This window comes from Oncorhynchus mykiss, chromosome 18 (assembly GCF_013265735.2).
Source record: "Oncorhynchus mykiss isolate Arlee chromosome 18, USDA_OmykA_1.1, whole genome shotgun sequence".
Lineage (NCBI taxonomy): Eukaryota > Metazoa > Chordata > Actinopteri > Salmoniformes > Salmonidae > Oncorhynchus > Oncorhynchus mykiss.
The window spans coordinates 67661280-67684824 of NC_048582.1; the positions used below are offsets into that span (position 1 = coordinate 67661280).

At 44.0% G+C, this 23545-nt stretch overlaps 2 protein-coding genes across 3 annotated transcripts; both read right to left on the reverse strand.

The window, feature by feature from the left end:
* Positions 1 to 845: 845 nt before the first annotated feature.
* eif3i (eukaryotic translation initiation factor 3, subunit I) lies at positions 846 to 6837 on the reverse strand. Its single transcript, XM_021572773.2, has 10 exons — positions 6680 to 6837; positions 6036 to 6128; positions 5832 to 5919; positions 5140 to 5205; positions 4824 to 4973; positions 4433 to 4560; positions 2681 to 2791; positions 2425 to 2514; positions 2167 to 2333; positions 846 to 1731 (listed from the first exon to the last, which is right to left on the reverse strand). The coding sequence occupies exons 1-10, from the start codon at positions 6680 to 6682 to the stop codon at positions 1650 to 1652; spliced, it is 978 nt and encodes a 325-aa protein (XP_021428448.1). The 5' UTR covers positions 6683 to 6837; the 3' UTR covers positions 846 to 1649.
* A 1971-nt stretch (positions 6838 to 8808) lies between these two features.
* Positions 8809 to 23144, reverse strand: txlna (taxilin alpha). 2 transcript variants are annotated; one of them, XM_036953590.1, is made up of 12 exons: positions 22994 to 23144; positions 22147 to 22349; positions 16361 to 16765; positions 15974 to 16065; positions 14897 to 15067; positions 13026 to 13091; positions 12725 to 12853; positions 12149 to 12268; positions 11666 to 11740; positions 11456 to 11548; positions 11150 to 11245; positions 8809 to 10672 (listed from the first exon to the last, which is right to left on the reverse strand). In XM_036953590.1, exons 2-12 carry the CDS (start codon positions 22337 to 22339, stop codon positions 10361 to 10363), a joined length of 1752 nt encoding a protein of 583 aa, XP_036809485.1. In that variant the 5' UTR covers positions 22340 to 22349; positions 22994 to 23144; the 3' UTR covers positions 8809 to 10360. The 2 variants fall into 2 exon arrangements, with proteins under 2 accessions (XP_036809485.1, XP_036809484.1); XM_036953589.1 differs by lacking the exon at positions 22994 to 23144 and adding an exon at positions 22917 to 22968.
* Positions 23145 to 23545: the final 401 nt, after the last annotated feature.

The window sequence follows — 23545 nt, forward strand, 5'->3', positions numbered from 1 at the left end:
AACTTCCCACAATAAGTTGGGTGAATTTTGTCCCATTCCTCCTGACAGAGCTCATGTAACTGAGTCAGGTTTGTAGGCCTCCTTGTTCGTACACGCTTTTTCAGTTCTGCCCACAAATTTTCTATAGGATTGAGGTCAGGGCTTTGTGATGGCCACTCCAAAACCTCGACTTTGTTGTCATTTAGCCACAACTTTGGAAGTATGCTTGGGGTCATTGTCCATTTGCGACCAAGCTTTAACTTCCTGTCTGATGTCCTGGAAAAGTAAAAGAGTACGATCTTTGTCCCCAAGTGCAGTTACAAACCGTAGTCTGGCTTTTTTAAGGCGGTTTTGGAGCAGTGGCTGCTTCACTGTTGAGCGGCCTTTCAGGTTATGTCGATACAGGACTCGTTTTACTGTGGATATAGATACTTGTGTACCTGTTTCCTCCAGCATCTTCACAAGGTCCTTTTCTGCTGTTCTGGGATTGATTTGCACCAAGTACATTCATCTCCAGGAGACAGTCTACAATTCTTCCTGAGCAGTATGACGGCTGCGTGGTCCCATGGTGTTTATACTTGCGTACTATTGTTTGTACAGATGAACGTGGTACCTTCAGGCATTTGGAAATTGCTCCCGAGGATGAACCAGACTTGTGGTCTACAATTTTTTTCCCTGAGGTCTTTGAAATGTCAATTAGCCTATCAGAAGCCTTGAAAGCCATGACATTTTCTGGAATTTTCCAAGCTGTTTAAAAGCACAGTCAACTTCTGACCCATTGGAATTAACCTGTATGTGGGAAATGACTTGTGCCATGCAAAGTGGACTTGCCAAAGCTAGTTTGTTCACAAGAAATGCGTGGAGTGGTTGATTAAATGAGTTTTAATGGCTCCATCCTAAGTATGGACAAGAGCTGAGATTATTTGTCAAACAGCAAGCATCGATAATGTTATCAGAACAAGACCCTCTATTTATTGGAAAGGCGAATCAGTCTCACCGCTGCCCTGTCAAGTTCATAGGCTTCATATTAAGTACAAGCCGGGAAAGCGTGCAGTTAGTAGGAGGACCACATGTTAACTTTAACCAATATTCGCCCCCCATGAAGGTATTTCTCACAATTCTTAAAACGGATCCAACATGTTTATCGCCATTTTCAGGTTTGGATAGTACCCTTTACATGTACACAGACAAACCCTGCAATAAAACTAATCAATTTAGCTCAAAATTAATTTGTTTAATCAGTTTAGATACACTGGAATGGTGGTGAGGGTAAAACCAAGGGTACATGTTTTATTAATTTTGCTTTCTATATATAGTCAGCTGTGGCAATCCAAACATTCCAGGCGATTTATGATGACCAGCCAAAATAATTCTCAAAGGCCTAAAGTCCCACCCCTCCCTCCCCCACCACTAGGGGTGCATCTCAATCGTCTTCAGTGGCTTCTCTCCATCACAGATTTAAAAACCACTGAACAAGTAACAAACAATTCCTGGTAGTCATCCACCACCATTATTGCTGTCCCCTATCCTGCGTCCTCAGATCAGGAGAGGAGGCTACTACAGAGTATTGAGATGCACCCCTGGTGTCCTGTTGTTGTTTCCTGTCTGGTGTTATCAGCTTAAAAAAAAAGAGAAGAAGAAAAACAAGAGTATCGCTGCTGGTCTTCTGTTTACGCCTCCAGCTCGAAGTCAAAGTACTGGGGGTCAAAGTGATGGATCCTCGTATAGCCGTCCTCTCCCCCACTGGAGTAGCTGAAGACGAGAGGCAAAAAACAGGTTTGTTTCCCAAGAGACACTGGTCAGAGTTGGACAGCTGGTCATAGTGTTGACATTACACGACCGAGTTCCTAAATGGAACCCAAAACTGTTACTTGCTGCATACAACGAGAGCTGAAGAATAATCACCATTTAAATATAGATTTGTCTTATCACAAGGCAACTCATTTCCATCACAAACGCATGCTTATTAGCAAGTACCGCTTCACCCCCGTTTCAGCTCACAACCAAAGCTCCAACCCAGAACCTCTGCCCTGGAAACACGACCGTCTTCCCACGAAACGGCTTTCCAGTCGCGGCACCAAAAAGCTAGCTATTCAGCAGCGCCAGTGGGGACACTTAGGTTGAGGACTGTGTGCTACACTTGGAAGGATAATCAAGTCCTATTCTTTAGTGCCTTTTGGACCTTACCTCTTGCCGTCTGGGTGGAACGCCACACAGTTGATGGGTCCGAAGTGACCCTTGACCCTGCCAAACTCCTCTTCGTAAGCTGCGTGGAAGAACCTGGCCTCGAACTTGCCGATCCTGGTCGAGGTGGTGGTGACCTCCATGGCCTCTTGACCTCCTCCCATCACCACCTACAACACACACAGGGGTTAAAGGTCAGCTCTGGGATAAAGAGGTGCTGCAGAAATGTTCTGACATAAGTGGTTGTCTGGAGTGTCTTACGTGGTCCATGATGGGGGAGATGGCGGCAGAGTTGACAGGTCTCTCAGTCTTGAAGGACTTGATGTGATCTAGAGTTGTAGAGTCAAACAGCTGTGGGGTAGACAGACAAGTCAGTCAGACAGTACTTATATTAGGCAGTCAGCTGTTGAACTCAAACTAGTTAAGAAGCCCCAGTCCATCACTCTTCCTCTCGTCTTTAAACCCCCCCACCTCTCGTCCATCAACATCTCTCCACTGGGCGGTCATCCCTGCATACCTTAGAGGAGCAGTCTTTAGATGCTGTGATGACCATGGTCAGATCAACGGAGGTCTGGATGTCGTTGATCTGTTTGTTGTGTTCTTTCACCTTCTTCAGCACCTCTCCAGACTGCAACACACATCAGAGACGATACTGTCAGTATAATGATGTCCTGCATGTACTAGATTATCCACGTCTCTCCCCTCTGTCTTCAATAAGTGTTAAAAAACTTTATTTGTCACACGCGCCGAATACAACATGTAGACTTTACCGTGAAATGCTTTACTTTACAAGCCATAAACAACAGTTCAAGAAGAGTTAAGAAAATTGTAAAAAGTAACACAATAAAATAACAATAACAAGGCTCTATACAGGGGGTACCGAGTCAAAACAAAATGAAGGGGGGGGGGGGGGGGGTCCAATGTAAATAATGCGGTGGCCATTTGATTAATTGTTCAGCAGTCTTATGGCTTGGGGGGTAGAAGCTGTTAAGGAGCCTTTTGGTCCCAGACTTGGCGCTCGGGTACCGCTTGCCGTGCGGTAGCAGAGAAAGGAGTCTGACACTTTTTTGGGGCTTTCTTCTGACACCGCCTAGTATATAAGTCCTGGATGGCAGGAAGCTTGGCCCCACACACTTACCCTCTGTAGTGCCTTACGGTCAGATGCCGAGCAGTTACCATACCAGGCGGTGATGCAACCGGTCAGGATGCTCTCGATGGTGCAGCTGTAGAACTTTGAGGATCTGGGGACCCATGCCAAATCTTTTCAGTCTCCTGAGGGGGAAAGGGTGTTGTCGTGCCCTCTTTACAACTGTCTTGGTGTGTTTGGACCATGATAGTTTGTTGGTGATGACCCACTCCACTAAAGACCAGTCGATGTTAATGGCAGGTCGAACAGGCCCCATTTTCCTGTAGTCCATGATCATCTCCTTTGTCTTGCTCACATCGAGGGAGAGGTTGTAGTCCTGGCACCACACTGCCAGTTCTCTGACCTCCCTATAGGCTGTCTCATCGTTTTCGGTGACCAGGCCTACCACTGTTGTGTCGTCGCCAAACTTAAATGATGGTGTTGGAGTCGTGTTTGGCCACGCCGTCTTGGGCGAACAGGGAATACTGGAGGGGACTAAGCACGCACCCCCGAGGGGCCCCCGTGTTGAGGATCAGCGTAGCAGACGTGTTGTTACCTACCTTTACCACCTGGGGGCGGCTGTCAGGAAGTCCAGGAGGATCCAGTTGCAGAGTGAGTTTTTAGTCCCAGTGATGCGCTTTGAGGGCACTATGGTGTTGAACGCTGAGCTGTAGTCAATGAACAGCATTCTCACATAGGTGTTCCTTTTGTCCGGGTGGGAAAGAGAGGTATGGAGTGCGATTGCGACATCTCTGGATTTATATGCGAATGGGAGTGGGTCAGGGTATCCGGGAGGATGCTGTTAATGTGAGCCATGACTAGCCTTTCAAAGCACTTCATGGCTACCGAAGTGAGTCATTTAGGCAGATTACCTTCGACTATGGTTGTCTGCTTGAAACATGTAGGTATTACAGACTCGGTCAGGAAGAGGTTGAAAATGACAGTGAAGACACTTGGCAGTTGGTCCGCACATGCTCCGAGTACACCTCCTGGTAATCCGTCTGGCCCTGTGGCTTTGAATGTTGACCTGTTTAAAGGTCTTGCTCTCATTGACTACCGAGAGCGTTATCACACAATCATCCAGAACAGCTGGTGCTCTCATGCATGCTTCAGTGTTGTGTGTTAATGTGTCAGTGTGTGCACCTTGGCGCTGAACTGGTTGATCTCCCCGTTCTCATGACCAGCAATAACAAACTCTCCCAGAGGCCCCCACACAGCACTGGTGATCTTAGACTCAGCGCAGGGCACCGTCAGGTATGGCTGGTTGTCCTCTACAGAGAAAGCGAGACGGGGACAGAGCGAGACAGGGACAGGGTGAGAGAGAGAGAGGTAGGGAGATAGTGGGAAAGATAGGAAGAAACATCCTCAGACAACTGATGGCTGTGAAACCAGATATATACATTCAGATCTAAAGGACACCCCAGAAAGTTTATTAGAAGGCAAGGGAAAGTTATCACAATGTTGCGTTCACCTTTACCTGCAAACAGCAGTTTCTATCCTGTTTTAATACTAATCTGAAGTGTACACTACTTACCGATCTGCTGGGGGTCGCGTAGGTCGAAGTAGTTGAGGAAACACTGGTAGCCCATCTGCTTGTCTGTAGAGAACATGATGATGTTGCCACTGAAGTCAAAGCCACAGGTCCTCACAGCCGAGCTGGTGTTCAACATGGCTAGTTGTTTACCTGAGAGAGAGAGGGGTCATATCACACACACAGTTGCATCACAAACCAGGAAGTTGATCAACAAACCTGTCTCATACGGCCATGCGCTAACACACATACAGGTATCCCATCCAAGCACCAAAAGGAGTTCTCTTTTGTTTTCTCTCAAACACACACACCTACGTACCAGTCTCACAGTCCCATAGTCTGCAGCTGTTGTCTGCCGATCCCGTCAGCACGTTCTTGGTGTCCCCTGAGAGCATAGTTAAGGACAACCAACAATCCTATTGCCTAACCCTTTGTAAATTCATGTTGCCCATAACAAGGAACCGAAACAAAAATCCCAACACCCAATGGGGCTCGCGCAGCAGTTGTAAGGCACTGCATCTCAATGATAGAGGCGTCTCTACAGACCTGGGTTCAATTCAAGGCTGTATCACAACTGGCCTTGATTGGAAGTCTCATAGGGCGGCGCACAATTGGCCCAGCGTCGTCCCGGTTTGGCCGGTGTAGGCCGTCATTGTAAAAATGAAATTATTTTCTTAACTGACTTGCCTAGTTAAATAAAGGTTAAATAACTAAATAAAATGACCCTTCTAGAAACATCATATACACCCAAATCAAAACCCCTGACACTCAATGACCCTTCTAGAAACATCCCACGTAACATCACCCAGACCTTTATTTAAAGCTTTTTCATCAAACTGTCCCTTTGATGGTCCAGCACCATCCTCAGACAAACCTTTTATTTTTGTTGTTGTAAAATTCTCATTTTTGGAAAGGGCTTAAAATCTTGGTCATATGACATGATGGCCATTATAAATGGTAACTTGCACCACGGTGCGCATGGCTGTTAAGAGGTCTTGAGTAAAAGGATACAGTCACAGTCCACACACCACAACGCTCCAGTGTGTCCATTGTAAGTTCCTAGCCTCTCCCCGTTCACAGAGTACCACACGTTCGCTACCTGTGAATAAAGCGCACACACACACACAATGTGAATTGTTCAACTTACTGGTGGACGAGTGATATATTTTCTACATACATGGCATTCTTCTGTGTTGTGTTTAATTTCTTATTTACCGTGTCTTTGGCCACAGAGAATATCAAGTCTCCCTCTCGGTTGTATTTGATCTGTGTGATAGACCTCTCATGGCCCTGTAGCAAGATGGGTTTCTGCAGGGCACAAGAATAAGACATGTTAGTTAAACTGCACAGACAGTTTAATATTGCCAGCTTTTTTACTAGTACTAGCAGCTTGCTAACTAAACCAGTATTTAAAAGAGACGAGACCGAAAAGACTAAGATGGATGTTTACAGCTGGCTAGCTAGCTAGTATCTAAATATTCTAAACTATTGAGAATGGGAGTAACTTGCTACGTAGCTGTGTGCTAACGGGTGGCTCATTGACTGTATGGAGAAGCAATCAAACATATGGGACAATCAAATAATAACTTATTAGCATTATGCTTAACATCGAAAATGTTGGGGATAACCAGCGTCATAAAATGATCAACCAAAAAGGCACCACATGTTCGATGTACTTGCCAGCTTGTATTATACTATTAGCTAGCTCGACTGACAACGCATCATCCTTTTCATGCTAACGAGTTAGCCACCATCGAGCTATCTGGTTAGCATAAACCGCCGACATTCTAGACAATTTCACTTAAGTTCAGCACATATTGGCTAATCAAATTTAAGCAGTTCTAATATGATATACTCACCATAGCCGAAGCTTTACACTGGTCGCTTTATCCGTTGTAATCGTTATATGTGCCACAAAAACGAGAAAGGATGAAGACTCGTGTTGTTCGGCGCCGGGGCGAAGGCGGAAAAGGAGCGATAGTACTTCCGTGGCAAGCAGTGACCCCTGAACATTCTAAATGGCGCATTTTGCTCAGGCTAAAAGTGCCCCCCGGTGTCCAGTTTAGATATTCACTGGGATAAACTATTAAGGATGTAAGGAAAAGCTTACAGGTAATTTAAGAAGTTGTACAGCGATAGACTGCAGCGAATCGTACATTGTTGCCAAGTTAAAAGGTATTGGCTCAGTGGTTTTAAGCACTGCATCTCGGTGTCACTACTGATCCTGGTTCGAGTCCAGACTTTATCACAACCAACTGTGATTGGGAGTCCCATAGGACGGCGCACAATTGGCCCAGCGTCGTCTGGGTTAAGTCGTCATTATAAATAAGAATTCGTTTTTAACTGACTTGCCTAGTTAAAGGTAAAAAAATCAATAAAGACCAATGACCAAATCACAACATGTACATATTTTAATTAGCAAGACATTAAGTATACAGGGTAAGAAAAATACATGGAAAATAAAAAAATGGGGAAAAACCCAAAATAAGAGAAACCATCTTGGGTTCTGAATCAACACGGATGAATCTCTAAAAACACAATATGAAGCTCAAGAAAGTTAGTCTTTATTTTATTTATTTTATGTAATAAAGAAAAGTATTGCGTTACTCAAACGGCCCCCAGAGCCAGACCAACACTACAAACTAAAACGAGGAAGACATGTGATGCTAACAAGGGTAGACTCTACAGAAATTATTCATGTACTTTCATTGCAATAAAGCTATCATTCTTCCAACATAATTCTGATGGTGAAAATAAACTCAGGACAGAAAACGGAATGTTTTCCCTTCCCCCCCTCCCAGAGAGTATGGGGAACACACTGACCGCACCACAGCATATACACGTTGTGTCAACATAACACCACACAGTACAGAGAAAATAAGCAAGTTGTTTTGTGACACGGTTTATATAGAAGGAAGAATTTGCAATTAACCACCGAGGTTCAGGTTCAACGTGTAGCACAAACAGTCTCACAAACAGGAACACCTTTTGCAACAAAAATGTGAGTTTCTATTGGGAGAAATTCAGGTCGGTCCCTCCCCGTTAGATTCTGTTTGCTAACATTTGGTTCCTAGTGAACACACCCCAGGCCAGTGCACATCAAAGGGAGTTGATAATACATTCTCAGTGTAGTGCTTCTCAAATCAAAACGGACACAGAACTAGATAACAACGCCAAGGTTGCATAGATTAAATCTGTTTAAACGTGTTTTACTTGACCTGATTGAACCAAAAAAACTATCCAAGTTGAGTTACAATCCTGTTAAAAGATATGTATTCTCAAAAAGGACACACGGAATAGAGAATGTATCATTGGTAGCCACCTGTGTCAGTACGTTTCCACATCCGTTTCAGTGGAATCTACACATCTTAACCATGAACGATCACGTTCGCAAAGACAGCCAGCAGGAAACCGTTAAAACATTTTTACATCGGAACCAACGTTGTAGAATCAAATTGAAAAGCACGTAATACGAGTGTGGAATGTAAATAAAGATGTAAAAAACCGAACACAATCCTCTCATCACCTCCCACCATAGCTATCAGGGCTTATCTCATCTCTGAAACATATTGTGGGAATGAGGAGGAACGTCAAATTGGTCAATGAATGCTTAAAATGAAAACTTTAAAAAAAGAATATATATATATATATATATATATACACACATATATATATATATATATATATACATACATATATACACATATACATATACATATATATATAGCGGTGTTTTGACTCTTCCTTAGATATATATATATATATAGCGGTGTTTTGACTCTTCCTTAGATATATATATATATAGCGGTGTTTTGACTCTTCCTTAGATATATATATATATATAGCGGTGTTTTGACTCTTCCTTAGAGATATATATATATATAGCGGTGTTTTGACTCTTCCTTAGATATATATATATATATAGCAGTGTTTTGACTCTTCCTTAGATATATATATATATATATAGCGGTGTTTTGACTCTTCCTTAGATATATATATTTATTTTTTAAACAGTTGCATATCAAACAAACACAATGTATAAACTCTGCTGTGCAGTCTTTGCAACATAAAGGAGGTCCAGAGTACAGCATGATATTAAGCAGAGTCGAGGTCAATTCCAATTGAAAACTATTGAGGACAATTGAACGGAATTAAAAAACCCAACACCGCTATAAAAGAAGCAACCCAAAACCAAAACGAAAAGAACAAGGCAATTTTGTCTAATCTTCCGGGTGTATTCATTAGTACAAACCGTAACAAAACATTATTGCAGCGGAAAACATTAAGCAATGAAAACAATTTTTCTTGTTGGACAAATTCAGCTCAGGTCCCTCCTCATTTCACCCCCCCCCCCCCCCCATTTGCTTCCGGGTTGGTTCCTCGTGGTCTAAGAGCATTTTGTGTGGATCCAACGATACTGTAAGATTCATAAAGAATATCTACACCATCCCTTTAAGTGTTTTGATGCTCTGGACCTAAACAAGGACGTCTAAAATGGAACGAAAGTGACCCTTTTGCAAGATTATCCCCAACCTAGATATTATACACTCTGCTCTCTGTGCCGAAGGAAAGGTCAGGTGATTCCTACATGCGCTGATGAGTTAGCCATGCTTTCAGTGTGTTCAACTTAAAAAAATATAAATCCTAGAATTCAAGTTTAACTGTGGCCGTACATTTGCAGATTCACTATATCTTAACCTCTATGACTGACAGACACGCGCACACACACGAAAAAGAGGGACTGATGGAGACAAGCACACACACGAAAAACCCTCCTGTTCCAACATCTTTACTGTAGATTTACCTTCCTAAGCAGCCAGTGTCCCAAATACCACACTATTCCAACAGAGCTCTGGTGAAAAGTAGTGCACTATATAGGGAATAGGGTTCCATAGGGCTCTGGTCTAAAGTAGTGCACTATATAGGGAATAGGGTTCCATAGGGCTCTGGTCTAAAGTAGTGCACTACATAGGGAATAGGGTTCCATAGGGCTCTGGTCTAAAGTAGTGCACTATGTAGGAAATAGGGTTCCATAGGGCTCTGGTCTAAAGTAGTGCACTACATAGGGAATAGGGTGCCATTTGGGATGAAGCCTCTTTTTTTAAAGCTTGCTTTGCCTCACATAAAAGCTGTGATTTCCATGAACATTTGTGTGCTAGAGTTCTCAAAAGGAAAATGTAAAAAGAAAAAGACCAAAAAACAAAACACACAGGATGAAGAACCTCCAATAATCGTCCCTGACTGACACCATCATCATCATCACCTTCAACTCTCCAGGAGCCACCAGAGTAGGTAGAAGCTGCTAACTGACTACAGATCCAGGGTCAGATGTTCTTGCACCGCTCTATTGGTTTTAAGTTGGACCTAAGGGAATCTGATCCTAGATCTGTGGTTAGGGGACAACTTTATCTAACTCTGGGGGAAAATCATACAGACCCACACTCTTAACTCCCACATTAATAGTGGCTTGGCTTGCAGGCTGGTAGTTGGTAATCGGTCGGTGAAGGGGAGACTGAGCGGTGTTGCCCAGGCAAGAGGTCTCATTCCTGGGCAGTGAGGGTGGCTGCACAGGCCTGGTTCTCAGTGTCCAACTCTGGGCCGCAGTGGCAGCCATGCGAGCAGGGTATTGGGGAGCTAGGGGTGGTGGTGTCGGGGTCTGGGCTAGGCTCCTGGGAGTCTGTGGGGGGTAGGGAAGGGGATTCAGCCCCTGGGCTGTTGTCCCCGGGGCCGGTGCTCAGGCCCTGAACCTTCTTGCTGAGTTCGTTGCGTTCGTTCTGCAGCGCCCGGCAAAGCTTTTCCAACTTCCCTACCTTCCCCTGGAGGCTGTCAAACTCACGGTCCTGCAGAGTTTTCTACAGAAGGCACACAGATACACAAACTTACACTTAGTGTACAAAACATTAAGAACACCTCCTCTCCCCATGACATTTCACCTGGATTCACCTGGTCAGTCTATGATCCCTTATTGATGTCACTTGTTATATCCACTTCAAATCAGTGTAGATGAAGGGGAGGAGACGGGTTAAAAATGATTTTTCAGCCTTGAGACAATTGAGACATGGATTGTGTATATGTGCCATTCAGAGGGTGAATGGGCAAAAAAAATGTATTTAAGTGCTGTGTTATGGTACTAGGTGCCAGGCGCACCGGTTTGTGTCAAGAACTACAACGCTGCTGGGATTTTGGCACTCAACAGTTTCCTGTGTGTATCAAGAATGTTCCTAATGTTTCGTCCACTCGAGTGTATATCTTGCACTTTTCCCAACAAAACACAAAATACAGGCAAACCAATAGAAAAGGCCCCATTCAGTGAGTAAAACCCAGCCTACCTCCTCAGCCATGTTCAGCAGGGCCTTGTTGCTGCTCTCCCACCTGGAACGATACATGGTCGTCTCCTTCTCCAGCTTCTTGATCTTCTTCGTCATCTACGGACACACACACAGGGTCACATGATCACAGGGTCACATGACCACGGACTACAACCAAGACAGACCATCTTCTGACCACAGACTACAACCAAGACAGACCATCTTCTGACCACGGACTACAACCAAGACAGACCATCTTCTGACCACGGACTACAACCAAGACAGACCATCTTCTGAGATCTCTGCTGATGTGTGACAGACACTCACCTTCTCCATCTCTTGTTTGAAAGTGGTGAACACCTCATTGCTCTTGGACAGAGTAGTCTGGAACTCCTCAAACTTCTCTGTGTATAAGGACAGCTGGATGGGCAGATGGGAAAGAGAGGAAGGTCAGTTCCAACACATTAACTTCCCAGCTGGTTGTTTACCAGAGATGGGACAGAGTGGATGCATCTGAGAGCGTTCTTAAATAGACACCTGTTGTTTGAGATGGACTTCCTGCTGCTTCATCAGCTCACACATCCTCTGAGACTCGACCGCTTCCTTCAACAGCTGGAGAGAAGAGGAGACTAACATGAAATCAACCCTAACACATCGTCAGACTCGACCGCTTCCTTCAACAGCCGGAGAGACATCAGAAGACCAAAATAAAGAGTTGTGCCTTATTGCTTAAATCAAACCCACGAGGGGGGCGTTGCGTCATGGCTAAGAAAAGCCCTTAGCCGTGGTATATTGGCCAGATACCACAAACCCCCAAGGTGCCTTATTGCTATTATAAACTGGTTACCAAAGGTAATTGGAGCAGTACTAGTAAATGTTTTGTCATATTCGTGGTATACTTTCAGCCAATCAGCATTCAGGGCTCGAACCACCCAGTTTCTAATCCCACATGATATAGTCATTGAGTTGAACACGTTGACTAGAGTGTTCACCAAACAACCATATTCAATTGTTACTCACAAAGTCCTTCTCTCTGTGATGTCGGTCCTCAGACTCCAGGAGCAGTTCCTGAGCCTGTTGTAGCTTCGCATCCACCAACTGTTGCTGCAGATCCTTATGCTTGAACACCTTGTCAATGTGCTGAGAGAGGACAGGGGGTTATAATACTCACATGACCAGAACATCGTTAGACCTTTTCTGCAGTTGCACCTTGTGTGCTTTAGTTATGCAAGTAAATGTCCATGTCCTTCCTGGTAGAGCTGCAGCACTCCTGTCTGCTCCCCACTCCCATTCTCCCCACACCACACTCTCCCCACTCCAAACCACACTCTCCCCACTCCAAACCACTCCCACCAGTCTCACCACTCTCCCACCAGTCTCACCACTCTCCCACCAGTCTCACCACTCTCCCACCAGTCTCACCACTCTCCCACCAGTCTCACCACTCTCCCACCAGTCTCCCACCACTCCAAACCACACTCCCACCACTCTCCACCCACTCTCCCACCACTCTCCACCCACTCTCCCACCACTCTCCACCCACTCTCCCACCACTCCAAACCACACTCCCACCATTCTCCCCACTCCAAAACACACCTCCTCTCGTAGTTCGTACTGTTGGATGAGTTTCTTGAGCTTCTCTGCTAGCTCAGAGTTCTCCAGCCTCAGACTGGCATTCCTCTCGTTATGCTGCTCCATCTGGGCCTGGATGTCATTCAGAGTCACCTGGGAACACACACACACACACACACACAGGAACTAGAGGATGTTACATCATGATAAACAACCAGGAAGTGCTTGGCCTACTTCTCAACACTAATTGGGAGAAGATTGTGGCAATAAATCAAGGAAAGACTAGAGATTCATCCCTTCTTTACACACAATGCTAGTGGCTCACCTGGAAGTGTGATGTCACCACCTTCCTCTTCTCCTCCTCCACGCGTGCACGCTGTGTCCCGTCCTCCTGCAAGAGCAAGTTAGGTTTTAAAATGCACAGCTCCATTTTACTCCCAAAAAGTTGTTCACTTCATAAATCATTAAAAAATAAAAAAATAAACATTTTGGTTCACAAAGATAATGGTCCTAGCAATCAGAGAACTAGAAGACTCATCTTCTAGTTTTTGAAATGTGTAAGTGGGTTGGAGCAGGTCACTTTTGTCAAGTCGTTGAGCATCATTGGTTACCGCCTTTCGAGGGGTGTACCGCCTTTAGGGGGATAAAATTGTCAGACTTCAACTTAATCCTGCAGCCAATCCCCTGCATAGTGGGAGGCTCTGCAGTCAGCCAATCATTAGGCTGATTCTTCGCTGTTGAGACTGGTGTTTTGGGGGTACTATTTAATGAAGCTGCCAGTTGGACTTGTGAAGTGTCTGTTTCTCAAACTAGACACTCTAATGTACTTGTCCTCTTGCTCAGTTGTGCACCGGGGCCTCCCACTCCTCTTTCTATTCTGGTTAGAGCCAGTTTGCTCTGTTCTGTGAAGGGAGTAGTACACAGCGATGAACGAGATATTCAGTTTCTTGGCAATTTCTTGCATGGAACAGCCTTCATTTCTCAGAACAAGAATAGACTGATGAGTTTCAGAAGGTCTTCGTTTCTGGCCATTTTGAGCCTGTAATTGAACCCACAAATGCTCCAGATTCTCAACTAGTCTAAAGGCCAGTTTTATTGCGTCTTTAATCAAGACAACATTTTTCAGCTGTGCTAACATAACTGCAAAAGGGTTTTCTAATGATCAATTAGCCTTTTAAAATGACAAACTTGGATTAGCTGACACAACGTGCCATTGGAACACAGGACTGATGGTTGTTGATAATGGGCCTCTGTACGCCTATGTAGATATTCCATTAAAAATCTGCCGCTTCCAGCTACAATAGACATTTACAACATTAACAATGTCTACACTGTATTTCTGATCAACTTGATGTTATTTTAATGGACAAAAACTGTGCTCTTTCAAAAAGGACATTTCTAAGTGACCCCAAACTTTTGAAAGAAAGTGTAAATTAATGTGATATTTAAGGCTCTTTATCAATAATTGATTATACAATTTACAAACATGATTCCAGTTTGTGAGTCTATGATTTGGGGGTTGGAGACGTGTGTATTTTGACATTATCCAGAAAATGTTATTTTTTTTTAAGCAATGGCAACACTGCCATGTTGATCTGAGCCTTCTTGTTGGAAAACCACATTGGTGTCCAACTTTCGGCTGTCGCAAATGCACCTCCCCCGACTTATCTGCAGTTGGTTGCTTTAGAGTGACTCCTATGTGAGCTCCGCCCTCTCTGTCTGACCTTTGACTGAGTCACACTGTGCTGGCCTGAATACCCGACTTACGCCACACTGTGCTGGCCCGTCCTTTCCAGCAGTGTTCAAGCAATAATGGTGGCCAGCACATTCAAGCTCAGCCCGGTTTGGCTCAGGAGTGTGAAAAAGGTACAGCTTCATCATCCTTTACCTCAGGGATCATTACCTAGATTCAGCCAAGGGGCTATTTTTTATTCTTGAGCAGATGGTCAAGGGACCGGAACATAATTTTTGAATAATTTGTAGACTGCAAACAGATGTTTGACTAAAACATAAATTCATACCTTATATATATATTATATATATATTATATATATATTTGTATGCGATCAGATCTCTCTATTATGCGTGGGAATACTTTGGAACAGATTTACAGCTCGGTAAACTTTGGGGGCCCAAATTAATATCACCCGGGGCCAAATTCGGCCTGGGTGCCACCAGTTGGAGAATCCTGCCAACCTTGAGTGTGCGGTTGTGTCTCTGCAGCTCCCTACAGAGTGACTCCAGTTTGCTGCGTGCCAGGATAGCCTTGCTGTGTTCCTTCTTTAGGTGGTCTGTCTCCTGCACCAGCTGAGACTGTTTCTTCTGGAGGACCCGCATTTGCTTCTGACTGTTCCGCTGTTCCTCCAGCTGCGCACACACACAGAAATTAGAGTTTAATTTATAAAACCACTATTAAATGTTGAACTAATAATAATAAAACATTAAAACTCCAGTACACTTAAATGAAAAGCCATTGATAAAATGGCTACAATGAGACAAATGAAGGCTAGAGGGGAAACAAACAAGGCTGCCAAGGGTGGCTGGGTGTGTTAGCCATGTCCTTGTCCAGTAAAGACCCTCCATCAGCCAGCCTCCCTCCCCTCCATCAGCCAGCCTCCCTCCCCTCCATCAGCCAGCCAGCCAGCCAGCCTCCCTCCACCAGCCAGCCAGCCTCCCTCCCCCCACCAGCCAGCCAGCCTCCCTCCCCTCCACCAGCCAGCCAGCCTCCCTCCCCTCCACCAGCCAGCCAGCCTCCCTCCCCTCCACCAGCCAGCCTCCCTCCCCTCCACCAGCCAGCCTCCCTCCCCTCCACCAGCCAGCCTCCCTCCCCTCCACCAGCCAGCCTCCCTCTCCTCCACCAGCCAGCCTCCCTCCCCCTCTGGGCTCCCTCCCCTCCATCAGCCACATCCAGAAAAGGACTTAAAAACACATAGGCCTGTCACACATACACCCCCTTGATCAGTTACATACACTGCTGCAATCTATCACGTAATCACACGTTATGGACACACAGGACAGACCTGCATCACACATTCAGAAATCAGCAATAAATCCACGACTCATTCCCACATGGGAAAGCGCCCTGACAGACAGACAGACAAAACAAACTACTACTGGCTGATACACAGATGGAGGCTAGATATAAAAGAGGGCTGCTAGCATGCTAAAAAGGCTTCTAGCATGCTAGAAACAAATAAAAAAGTTAATTTACTAAACCAACAGCCTTCGAGCCACACACACCACACCAGAGACTTTATTAGAGTCACTACTAACCAGATCAGCATACTTCTTACAGAGGCCTGCCAGTTTCTCTTCTGGTGTACTCAGAGTATTCAGGGTCTGCATCAGCAGGGTGATCTCTTTACCTGCAACACACAGGATGGGGGGGGGGGGGGGGGGGGGGGGGGGAGACATTCAGTGCAACACCACCTCATCACAACAGGTGCCTAGCAACACACAAGGGGAAGCTGTCCAGTCCTAAACCCCTAGCCACCACCTGTATGAATAAAGGAATCTAATGGATGACAGCTAGATATATTAGTGACCAATATGGATGGGTAAGAGCTCCATACTGTTCTTCCGGACCAGGATCCAACGACAAGCACCTAGGAATACACCCTAGGGGTTGATTTCAGACAGAGCAACAGAACCAGTCCTTACCCAGACCCTTCACCTTCTTCTTGTCCTGAGTCTTTGCCTTCTCCGCTCCGCAGGCGTTCACTTTGACATCCCCTGGCTTCACGTCCAGCTCCTTCTCATTGGCCAGGCCGTTGAGCACAGGGCCGTGTGATTGGCCGTTGGGCAGGTTAACCCCGTCTTCCCCGTTGTCCTCCAGACAGTAGGTGTTGAGGATGTCCTCCAGCTGGCGGCTCAGCTCCTCAGCCATGTCACACTGAGACGACACCCCCTCCGCTGCAGTAGAGACGGGTACGGGGTCTGCTATAGTAGAGACTGGGATGGGGTCTGCTATAGTAGAGACTGGGACGAAAGCAGGCTCTTCTACAGGTGGGACCGCGGGGAGAGCTGCAGACTCTGCTGTGTTGGGAACGGCAGACACCTCACCCACTAGACACAGAAGGGAAGGACAAATATGTTATTACAACATTAGCTAAGGTGTACCGGATGTATGGAAGCATTAACTTATCACCTTCACAATATATGGCTATGCTACTGCCATAGTTGTGATACTTTGCAGTCCTGCTTATGTGTACTGAGGTTGAAGGGTGGGAACCCAGTTACTGAGATTTACCACCTCAAATCACTCCCTTTACCCAGGATAAATAACGGAGAAGTATTTTTAAAAAGAACAGCATGTCGTGAAATGGAACTGTAATGTCTAAATCTGGCTTCTTTACATGATGAATCATAAAACACTCCATCTCCGGGCGCAGGACAGGCGGCCCATCTCCGGGCGGGGGGGGGAAACAGGCGGCCCTTCTCCGGGGGGGGGGTAACAGGCGGCCCTTCTCCGGGCGGGGGGGGACAGGCGGCCCATCTCCGGGCGGGGGGGGACAGGCGGCCCATCTCCGGGTGGAGTGAGTTACCAATGCACGTAGACCTATCATGGTAACGTTTTCTTCTTGTGACAGGTAGGCCTACATTTGCTGCTGCATAGCCTATACTACAGTAATATAAAGAACGAATGTCTAATTTACCCATCTCTATCTGGCTTTCTGGGGTCACATTTTTTAGTAAAGAATTTTTTCATTGCAGCTGCAGAGTTTTAAAACTTCACTTGAATATCGTTGCTTTAAATCAGTACACTCGCGAGCACACTCTCAACCTCTCCCCAAAAAACCCATTAAAGCAGCACTCAAAACACAGACACACACACTAGCCGACCCCTTTCAGGTAATAAACTCAATGCAGAATTAGCCTTATATTTAGTTCATTAACGATGGGTAAAGCAAAATGAGCTCGTAACTACGCCTTTAGCACCTGTTTCTTGAGCAATACACACACCTCTGCTCCACTGGCCCCTCTCTTTAAAAAAAAAAAAAAACCTTCCTTAGCTCTTGGGGTCCCATGCAGGAAAAGCTAGATTAGAGTAGCTTGCCGGAAATCGTTGTTTGTAGCTTTTCTTCTACCAAAAGACTATTCGAAGAGGGTCTCAAGCTCGTTTGCTGAATGTTAAGTACAGCAGCCAACAGAACTCACAGGTAAGTTTGAAAGAAGAGCAAACATGCAATGGTGGTAGGCTATAGCAGTTATTTTTTCAGACCCATAACCATTCAGATGGTGGTAGACTATAGCAGTTATTAATTCAGACCCATAACCATTCAGATGGTGGTAGACTATAGGAGTTATTAATTCAGACCCATAACCATTCAGATGGTGGTAGACTATAGCAGTTATTAATTCAGACCCATAACCATTCAGATCCATAACCATTCAGATGGTGGTGGGCTATAGGAGTTATTAATTCAGACCCATAACCATTCAGATGGTGGTAGACTATAGGAGTTATTAATTCAGACCCGTAACCATTCAGATGGTGGTAGACTATAGCAGTTATTTATTCAGACCCATAACCATTCAGATGGTGGTAGGCTATAGCAGTTATTTATTCAGACCCGTAACCATTCAGATGGTGGTAGACTATAGGAGTTATTTATTCAGATCCATAACCATTCAGATGGTGGTAGACTATAGGAGTTATTAATTCAGACCCATAACCATTCAGATGGTGGTAGACTATAGGAGTTGTTCATTCAGACGCATAACCATTCAGATGGTGGTAGACTATAGCAGTTATTAATTCAGACCCATAACCATTCAGATGGTGGTGGGCTATAGGAGTTATTAATTCAGACCCATAACCATTCAGATGGTGGTAGACTATAGGAGTTGTTTATTCAGATCCATAACCATTCAGATGGTGGTAGACTATAGGAGTTATTAATTCAGACCCATAACCATTCAGATGGTGGTAGACTATAGCAGTTATTAATTCAGACCCATAACCATTCAGATGGTGGGAGACTATAGCAGTTATTTATTCAGACCCATAACCATTCAGATGGTGGGAGACTATAGCAGTTATTAATTCAGACCCATAACCATTCAGACCCATAACCATTCAGATGGCGGTAGACTATAGGAGTTGTTCATTCAGACGCATAACCATTCAGATGGTGGTAGACTATAGCAGTTATTAATTCAGACCCATAACCATTCAGATGGTGGTAGACTATAGCAGTTATTAATTCAGACCCATAACCATTCAGGTGGTGGTAGGCTATAGCAGTTATTAATTCAGACCCATAACCATTCAGATGGTGGTGGGCTATAGGAGTTATTAATTCAGACCCATAACCATTCAGATGGTGGTAGACTATAGCAGTTATTAATTCAGACCCATAACCATTCAGATGGTGGTAGACTATAGCGGTTATTAATTCAGACCCATAACCATTCAGATGGTGGTAGACTATAGCAGTTATTAATTCAGACCCATAACCATTCAGATGGTGGTGGGCTATAGGAGTTATTAATTCAGACCCATAACCATTCAGATGGTGGTAGACTATAGCAGTTATTTATTCAGACCCATAACCATTCAGACCCATAACCATTCAGATGGTGGTAGACTATAGGAGTTGTTCATTCAGACGCATAACCATTCAGATGGTGGTAGACTATAGGAGTTGTTCATTCAGACCCATAACCATTCAGATGGTGGTAGACTATAGCAGTTATTAATTCAGACCCATAACCATTCAGACCCATAACCATTCAGATGGTGGTGGGCTATAGGAGTTATTAATTCAGACCCATAACCATTCAGACCCATAACCATTCAGATGGTGGTAGACTATAGGAGTTATTAATTCAGACCCATAACCATTCAGATGGTGGTAGACTATAGGAGTTATTAATTCAGACCCATAACCATTCAGATGGCGGTAGACTATAGCAGTTATTTATTCAGACCCATAACCATTCAGATGGTGGTAGACTATAGCAGTTATTTATTCAGACCCATAACCATTCAGATGGTGGTAGACTATAGCAGTTATTAATTCAGACCCATAACCATTCAGATGGTGGTAGACTATAGGAGTTATTAATTCAGACCCATAACCATTCAGATGGTGGTAGACTATACCAGTTATTAATTCAGACCCATAACCATTCAGATGGTGGTAGACTATAGCAGTTATTAATTCAGACCCATAACCATTCAGATGGTGGTAGACTATAGCAGTTATTAATTCAGACCCATAACCATTCAGATGGCGGTAGACTATAGCAGTTATTAATTCAGACCCATAACCATTCAGATGGTGGTAGACTATAGCAGTTATTTATTCAGACCCATAACCATTCAGACCCATAACCATTCAGATGGCGGTAGACTATAGCAGTTATTAATTCAGACCCATAACCATTCAGACCCATAACCATTCAGATGGTGGTGGGCTATAGGAGTTATTAATTCAGACCCATAACCATTCAGACCCATAACCATTCAGATGGTGGTAGACTATAGGAGTTATTAATTCAGACCCATAACCATTCAGATGGCGGTAGACTATAGCAGTTATTAATTCAGACCCATAACCATTCAGATGGTGGTAGACTATAGCAGTTATTAATTCAGACCCATAACCATTCAGACCCATAACCATTCAGACCCATAACCATTCAGATGGTGGTAGACTATACCAGTTATTAATTCAGACCCATAACCATTCAGATGGTGGTAGACTATAGCAGTTATTAATTCAGACCCATAACCATTCAGACCCATAACCATTCAGATGGTGGTAGGCTATAGCAGTTATTAATTCAGACCCATTACCATTCAGATGGTGGTAGACTATAGCAGTTATTAATTCAGACCCATAACCATTCAGATCCATAACCATTCAGATGGTGGTAGGCTATAGCAGTTATTAATTCAGACCCATAACCATTCAGATGGCGGTAGACTATAAGAGTTGTTCATTCAGACCCATAACCATTCAGATGGTGGTAGACTATAGGAGTTGTTCATTCAGATGCATAACCATTCAGATGGTGGTAGACTATAGGAGTTGTTCATTCAGATGCATAACCATTCACATGGTGGTAGACTATAGGAGTTGTTCATTCAGACGCATAACCATTCAGATGGCAGTAGACTATAGGAGTTGTTCATTCAGACCCATTACCATTCAGATGGTGGTAGGCTATAGCAGTTATTTATTCAGACCCATAACCATTCGTGAACAGAAGTGAAAGCCTCCTGCATCTAATTCTAGTCCTATATTATTCAAGGATGTCATTAGAATGATGAAGGTAAGGACAATGAAACATACTTTCATTTAACATTTGAAAGTGAGGAAGGAAGCAACAATACATAGAGGTAGGCTAATAACAGGGGAACTAATATGAAAGATATATATACACACATACCACACACACACACACGAGTCAGCCTAATAATACAAATAGGCCCATTTATATTTTAAATGAAAAACAAATTCTCTAGCCTATACTTGTAACTTTGGGTGGCGCAGAAATTGTCTCAGCGTCAGCTGGGTTAGGGGATAAAAAAAAAAAAAAAACACAAGAACCTTTATTTAACTAGGCAAGTCAGTTAAGAACAAATATTTTTTTTTTACAATGACGGCCTACCCCGGCCAAACCTGGACGAAGCTGGGCCAATTGTGCACCGCCCTACAGGACTCCCAATCACAGCTGGATGTGATGCAGCCTGGATTCGAACCAGGTACCGGACGGTTTGAAAATAAGAATTTGTTCTTAACCGAGTCGCCTAGTCAAATAAAGGTTCAATTAAATAACTTTTGTAGGCCGCATGTGCTGCACGAGAATCATGTTCTCTCCCTGCTTTATCACGGTTTGAAGGATGTGCGTAATTCCAGTCCCAACAATACAGTTCACACCCAAAACGATGAACCTACTGAAGCTAGTTTCATTTATTTACCCAAGAGAGCCCCTGAACTAGCCACATCTATGAGCTTTTATGTTTTTCTGTATTGGATAACGGTACAATCATTTGGGCTTTTTTGGGGCTTGGGCTCATTAAATGTCTAATGTAGGGCAGACAAAATGTATTTAATGTATGGCTCATCAGGATCCGCTTAGCATCAGGCTTGAATTTTCAATCAGAAAAGTGATTTATTCTCCGGATGGAACATTTGTAAAAAATAGCATGAAAATTTCCAACCCTAAAGTGTAAACAAGAATTCAGTGTCATGGGCGTTGTTGAAGGTTCCTAGCGCAATAGACGTGGAGCTACGTTCATTATTTTAATACTGCAAAACTTGACACGTTGTGGCTGAAAGATGTGATAGCTACACAAAACTATAGTGACAAATAGCCAACCCTGTCAAAAGATGTTGACCATAAACATTGAAAATTGGTGCATTTGACTAGCGTTATTAGTTCCATCACATCTGTGACAACCAGTGTCACCTAGGACACAGTGCTAACGTTACCTGAACTTTCAGCCCCATCAATCTGTGAAGGCCTGTCTGGCTCTTTAGGGCTGACAGTATCTATAACGTCTTTTGGGCTACTGGTCTCTGTAACGTCTTTTGCCGCTGTGCTTCCCTCCATCTCTCCAGTGCCAGGTGGTGGAGCCGCGTCACTGCCCTGCGTGGCCGACTCTTCCGTGTCCTGTTTCTTCATGATGAAATGCCTGAAACATAGTATTAAAAAAAATGGTAATCGATCATTATGTTTGTATATGGAAAAATCGAACTGTGCCGTGTCTGTTACAGATCCGAATATTCAAATGTTCGCTGGCTATTATAAAACACATGTTGCACCTGCACTTGAGAAAAGCAAGAAACGTAACTGCCAAACGTCTAAAACCTTTAAGTTAGCTAGCTTTCGGTCAGTTGGTCACCAATAATCACGCTTATACTAATGTAAAATGTATCTGAAATGGCGAACGACAGTTTACGTTAGTTAGCCAAGTTACCAGCATAGCAACGAATTAATGTGGACGAAGTTACATTTTCAACACGGCTAGCTATATGCTAGCTAGTGGAAGAGTTAACAATTTTGGAAAGTCGTCAAGCAAGTGAAACAATACCCCTTCTATTAGCAACCAAAACACACAACTTAGCAACTAGAAAGTGAAACTAGTTGAACAAATGACAGTGCCGTTTAGAAGAGTTCGCAAGCTAGCTAAGTTCGCTAGTTAGCATTTTGCTTTCTAGCTTGGCTCTACGCTAGGGAACAAACCAAAGAAACACGACACCTCATATGGCACAGTCATTATTAATTCGTTGGGATAAGCTTTAGGTAATTTATTAGAAAATAAAAATGTCGGTTTACCTTCTTCCAACTCTATAAATACACGTCTCTGTTGCCTGCTGCTTTTCCTCCTACCAACCGTGACAGGAAATACACAAGACACAACGGAAGTGCGTAGGTAACAATTGCGGGTAAGTGGAATATGTCGTTCAAACGCCCTACTCAGAACTACAAAAACTTTTATTCACGGTTTCGAAACTGAACAAAAATATAAACGCAACATGCAACAATTTTAACAACTTTACTGAGTTACAGTACCTATAAGGATATCAGTTAATTTAAATAAATTCATAAATCCCTAATCTATGGATTTCACATGACTGGGCAGGGGTGCAGCCATGGGTGGGCCAGGGAGGGCATAGGCCCACCCACTTGGGAGCCAGCCCAGCGCATCTGAATTATTTTTTCCCAACAAAAAGGCTTTATTCCAAACAGAAATACTCCTCAGTTTCATCAGCTGTCCGGATGGCTGGTCTCAGATGATACCCCAGGTGAAGAAGCCAGATTTTTTTATTTCACTTTTATTTAACCAGGTAGGCAAGTTGAGAACAAGTTCTCATTTACAACTGCGAC

Excerpts from the sequence above, each read along its gene's own strand:
- txlna (XM_036953589.1), bottom strand. Across the intron at positions 12,854-13,025 it reads TGGTGACATCACACTTCCAG|GTGACTCTGAATGACATCCA; the intron begins GTGAGCCACTAG and ends GTGTGTTCCCAG. Across the intron at positions 12,269-12,724 it reads AGTACGAACTACGAGAGGAG|CACATTGACAAGGTGTTCAA; the intron begins GTGTGTTTTGGA and ends GTCCTCTCTCAG.
- eif3i (XM_021572773.2), bottom strand. Across the intron at positions 2,334-2,424 it reads TCTCCCCCATCATGGACCAC|GTGGTGATGGGAGGAGGTCA; the intron begins GTAAGACACTCC and ends TGTGTGTTGTAG. Across the intron at positions 1,732-2,166 it reads TTCCACCCAGACGGCAAGAG|CTACTCCAGTGGGGGAGAGG; the intron begins GTAAGGTCCAAA and ends TCTCGTCTTCAG.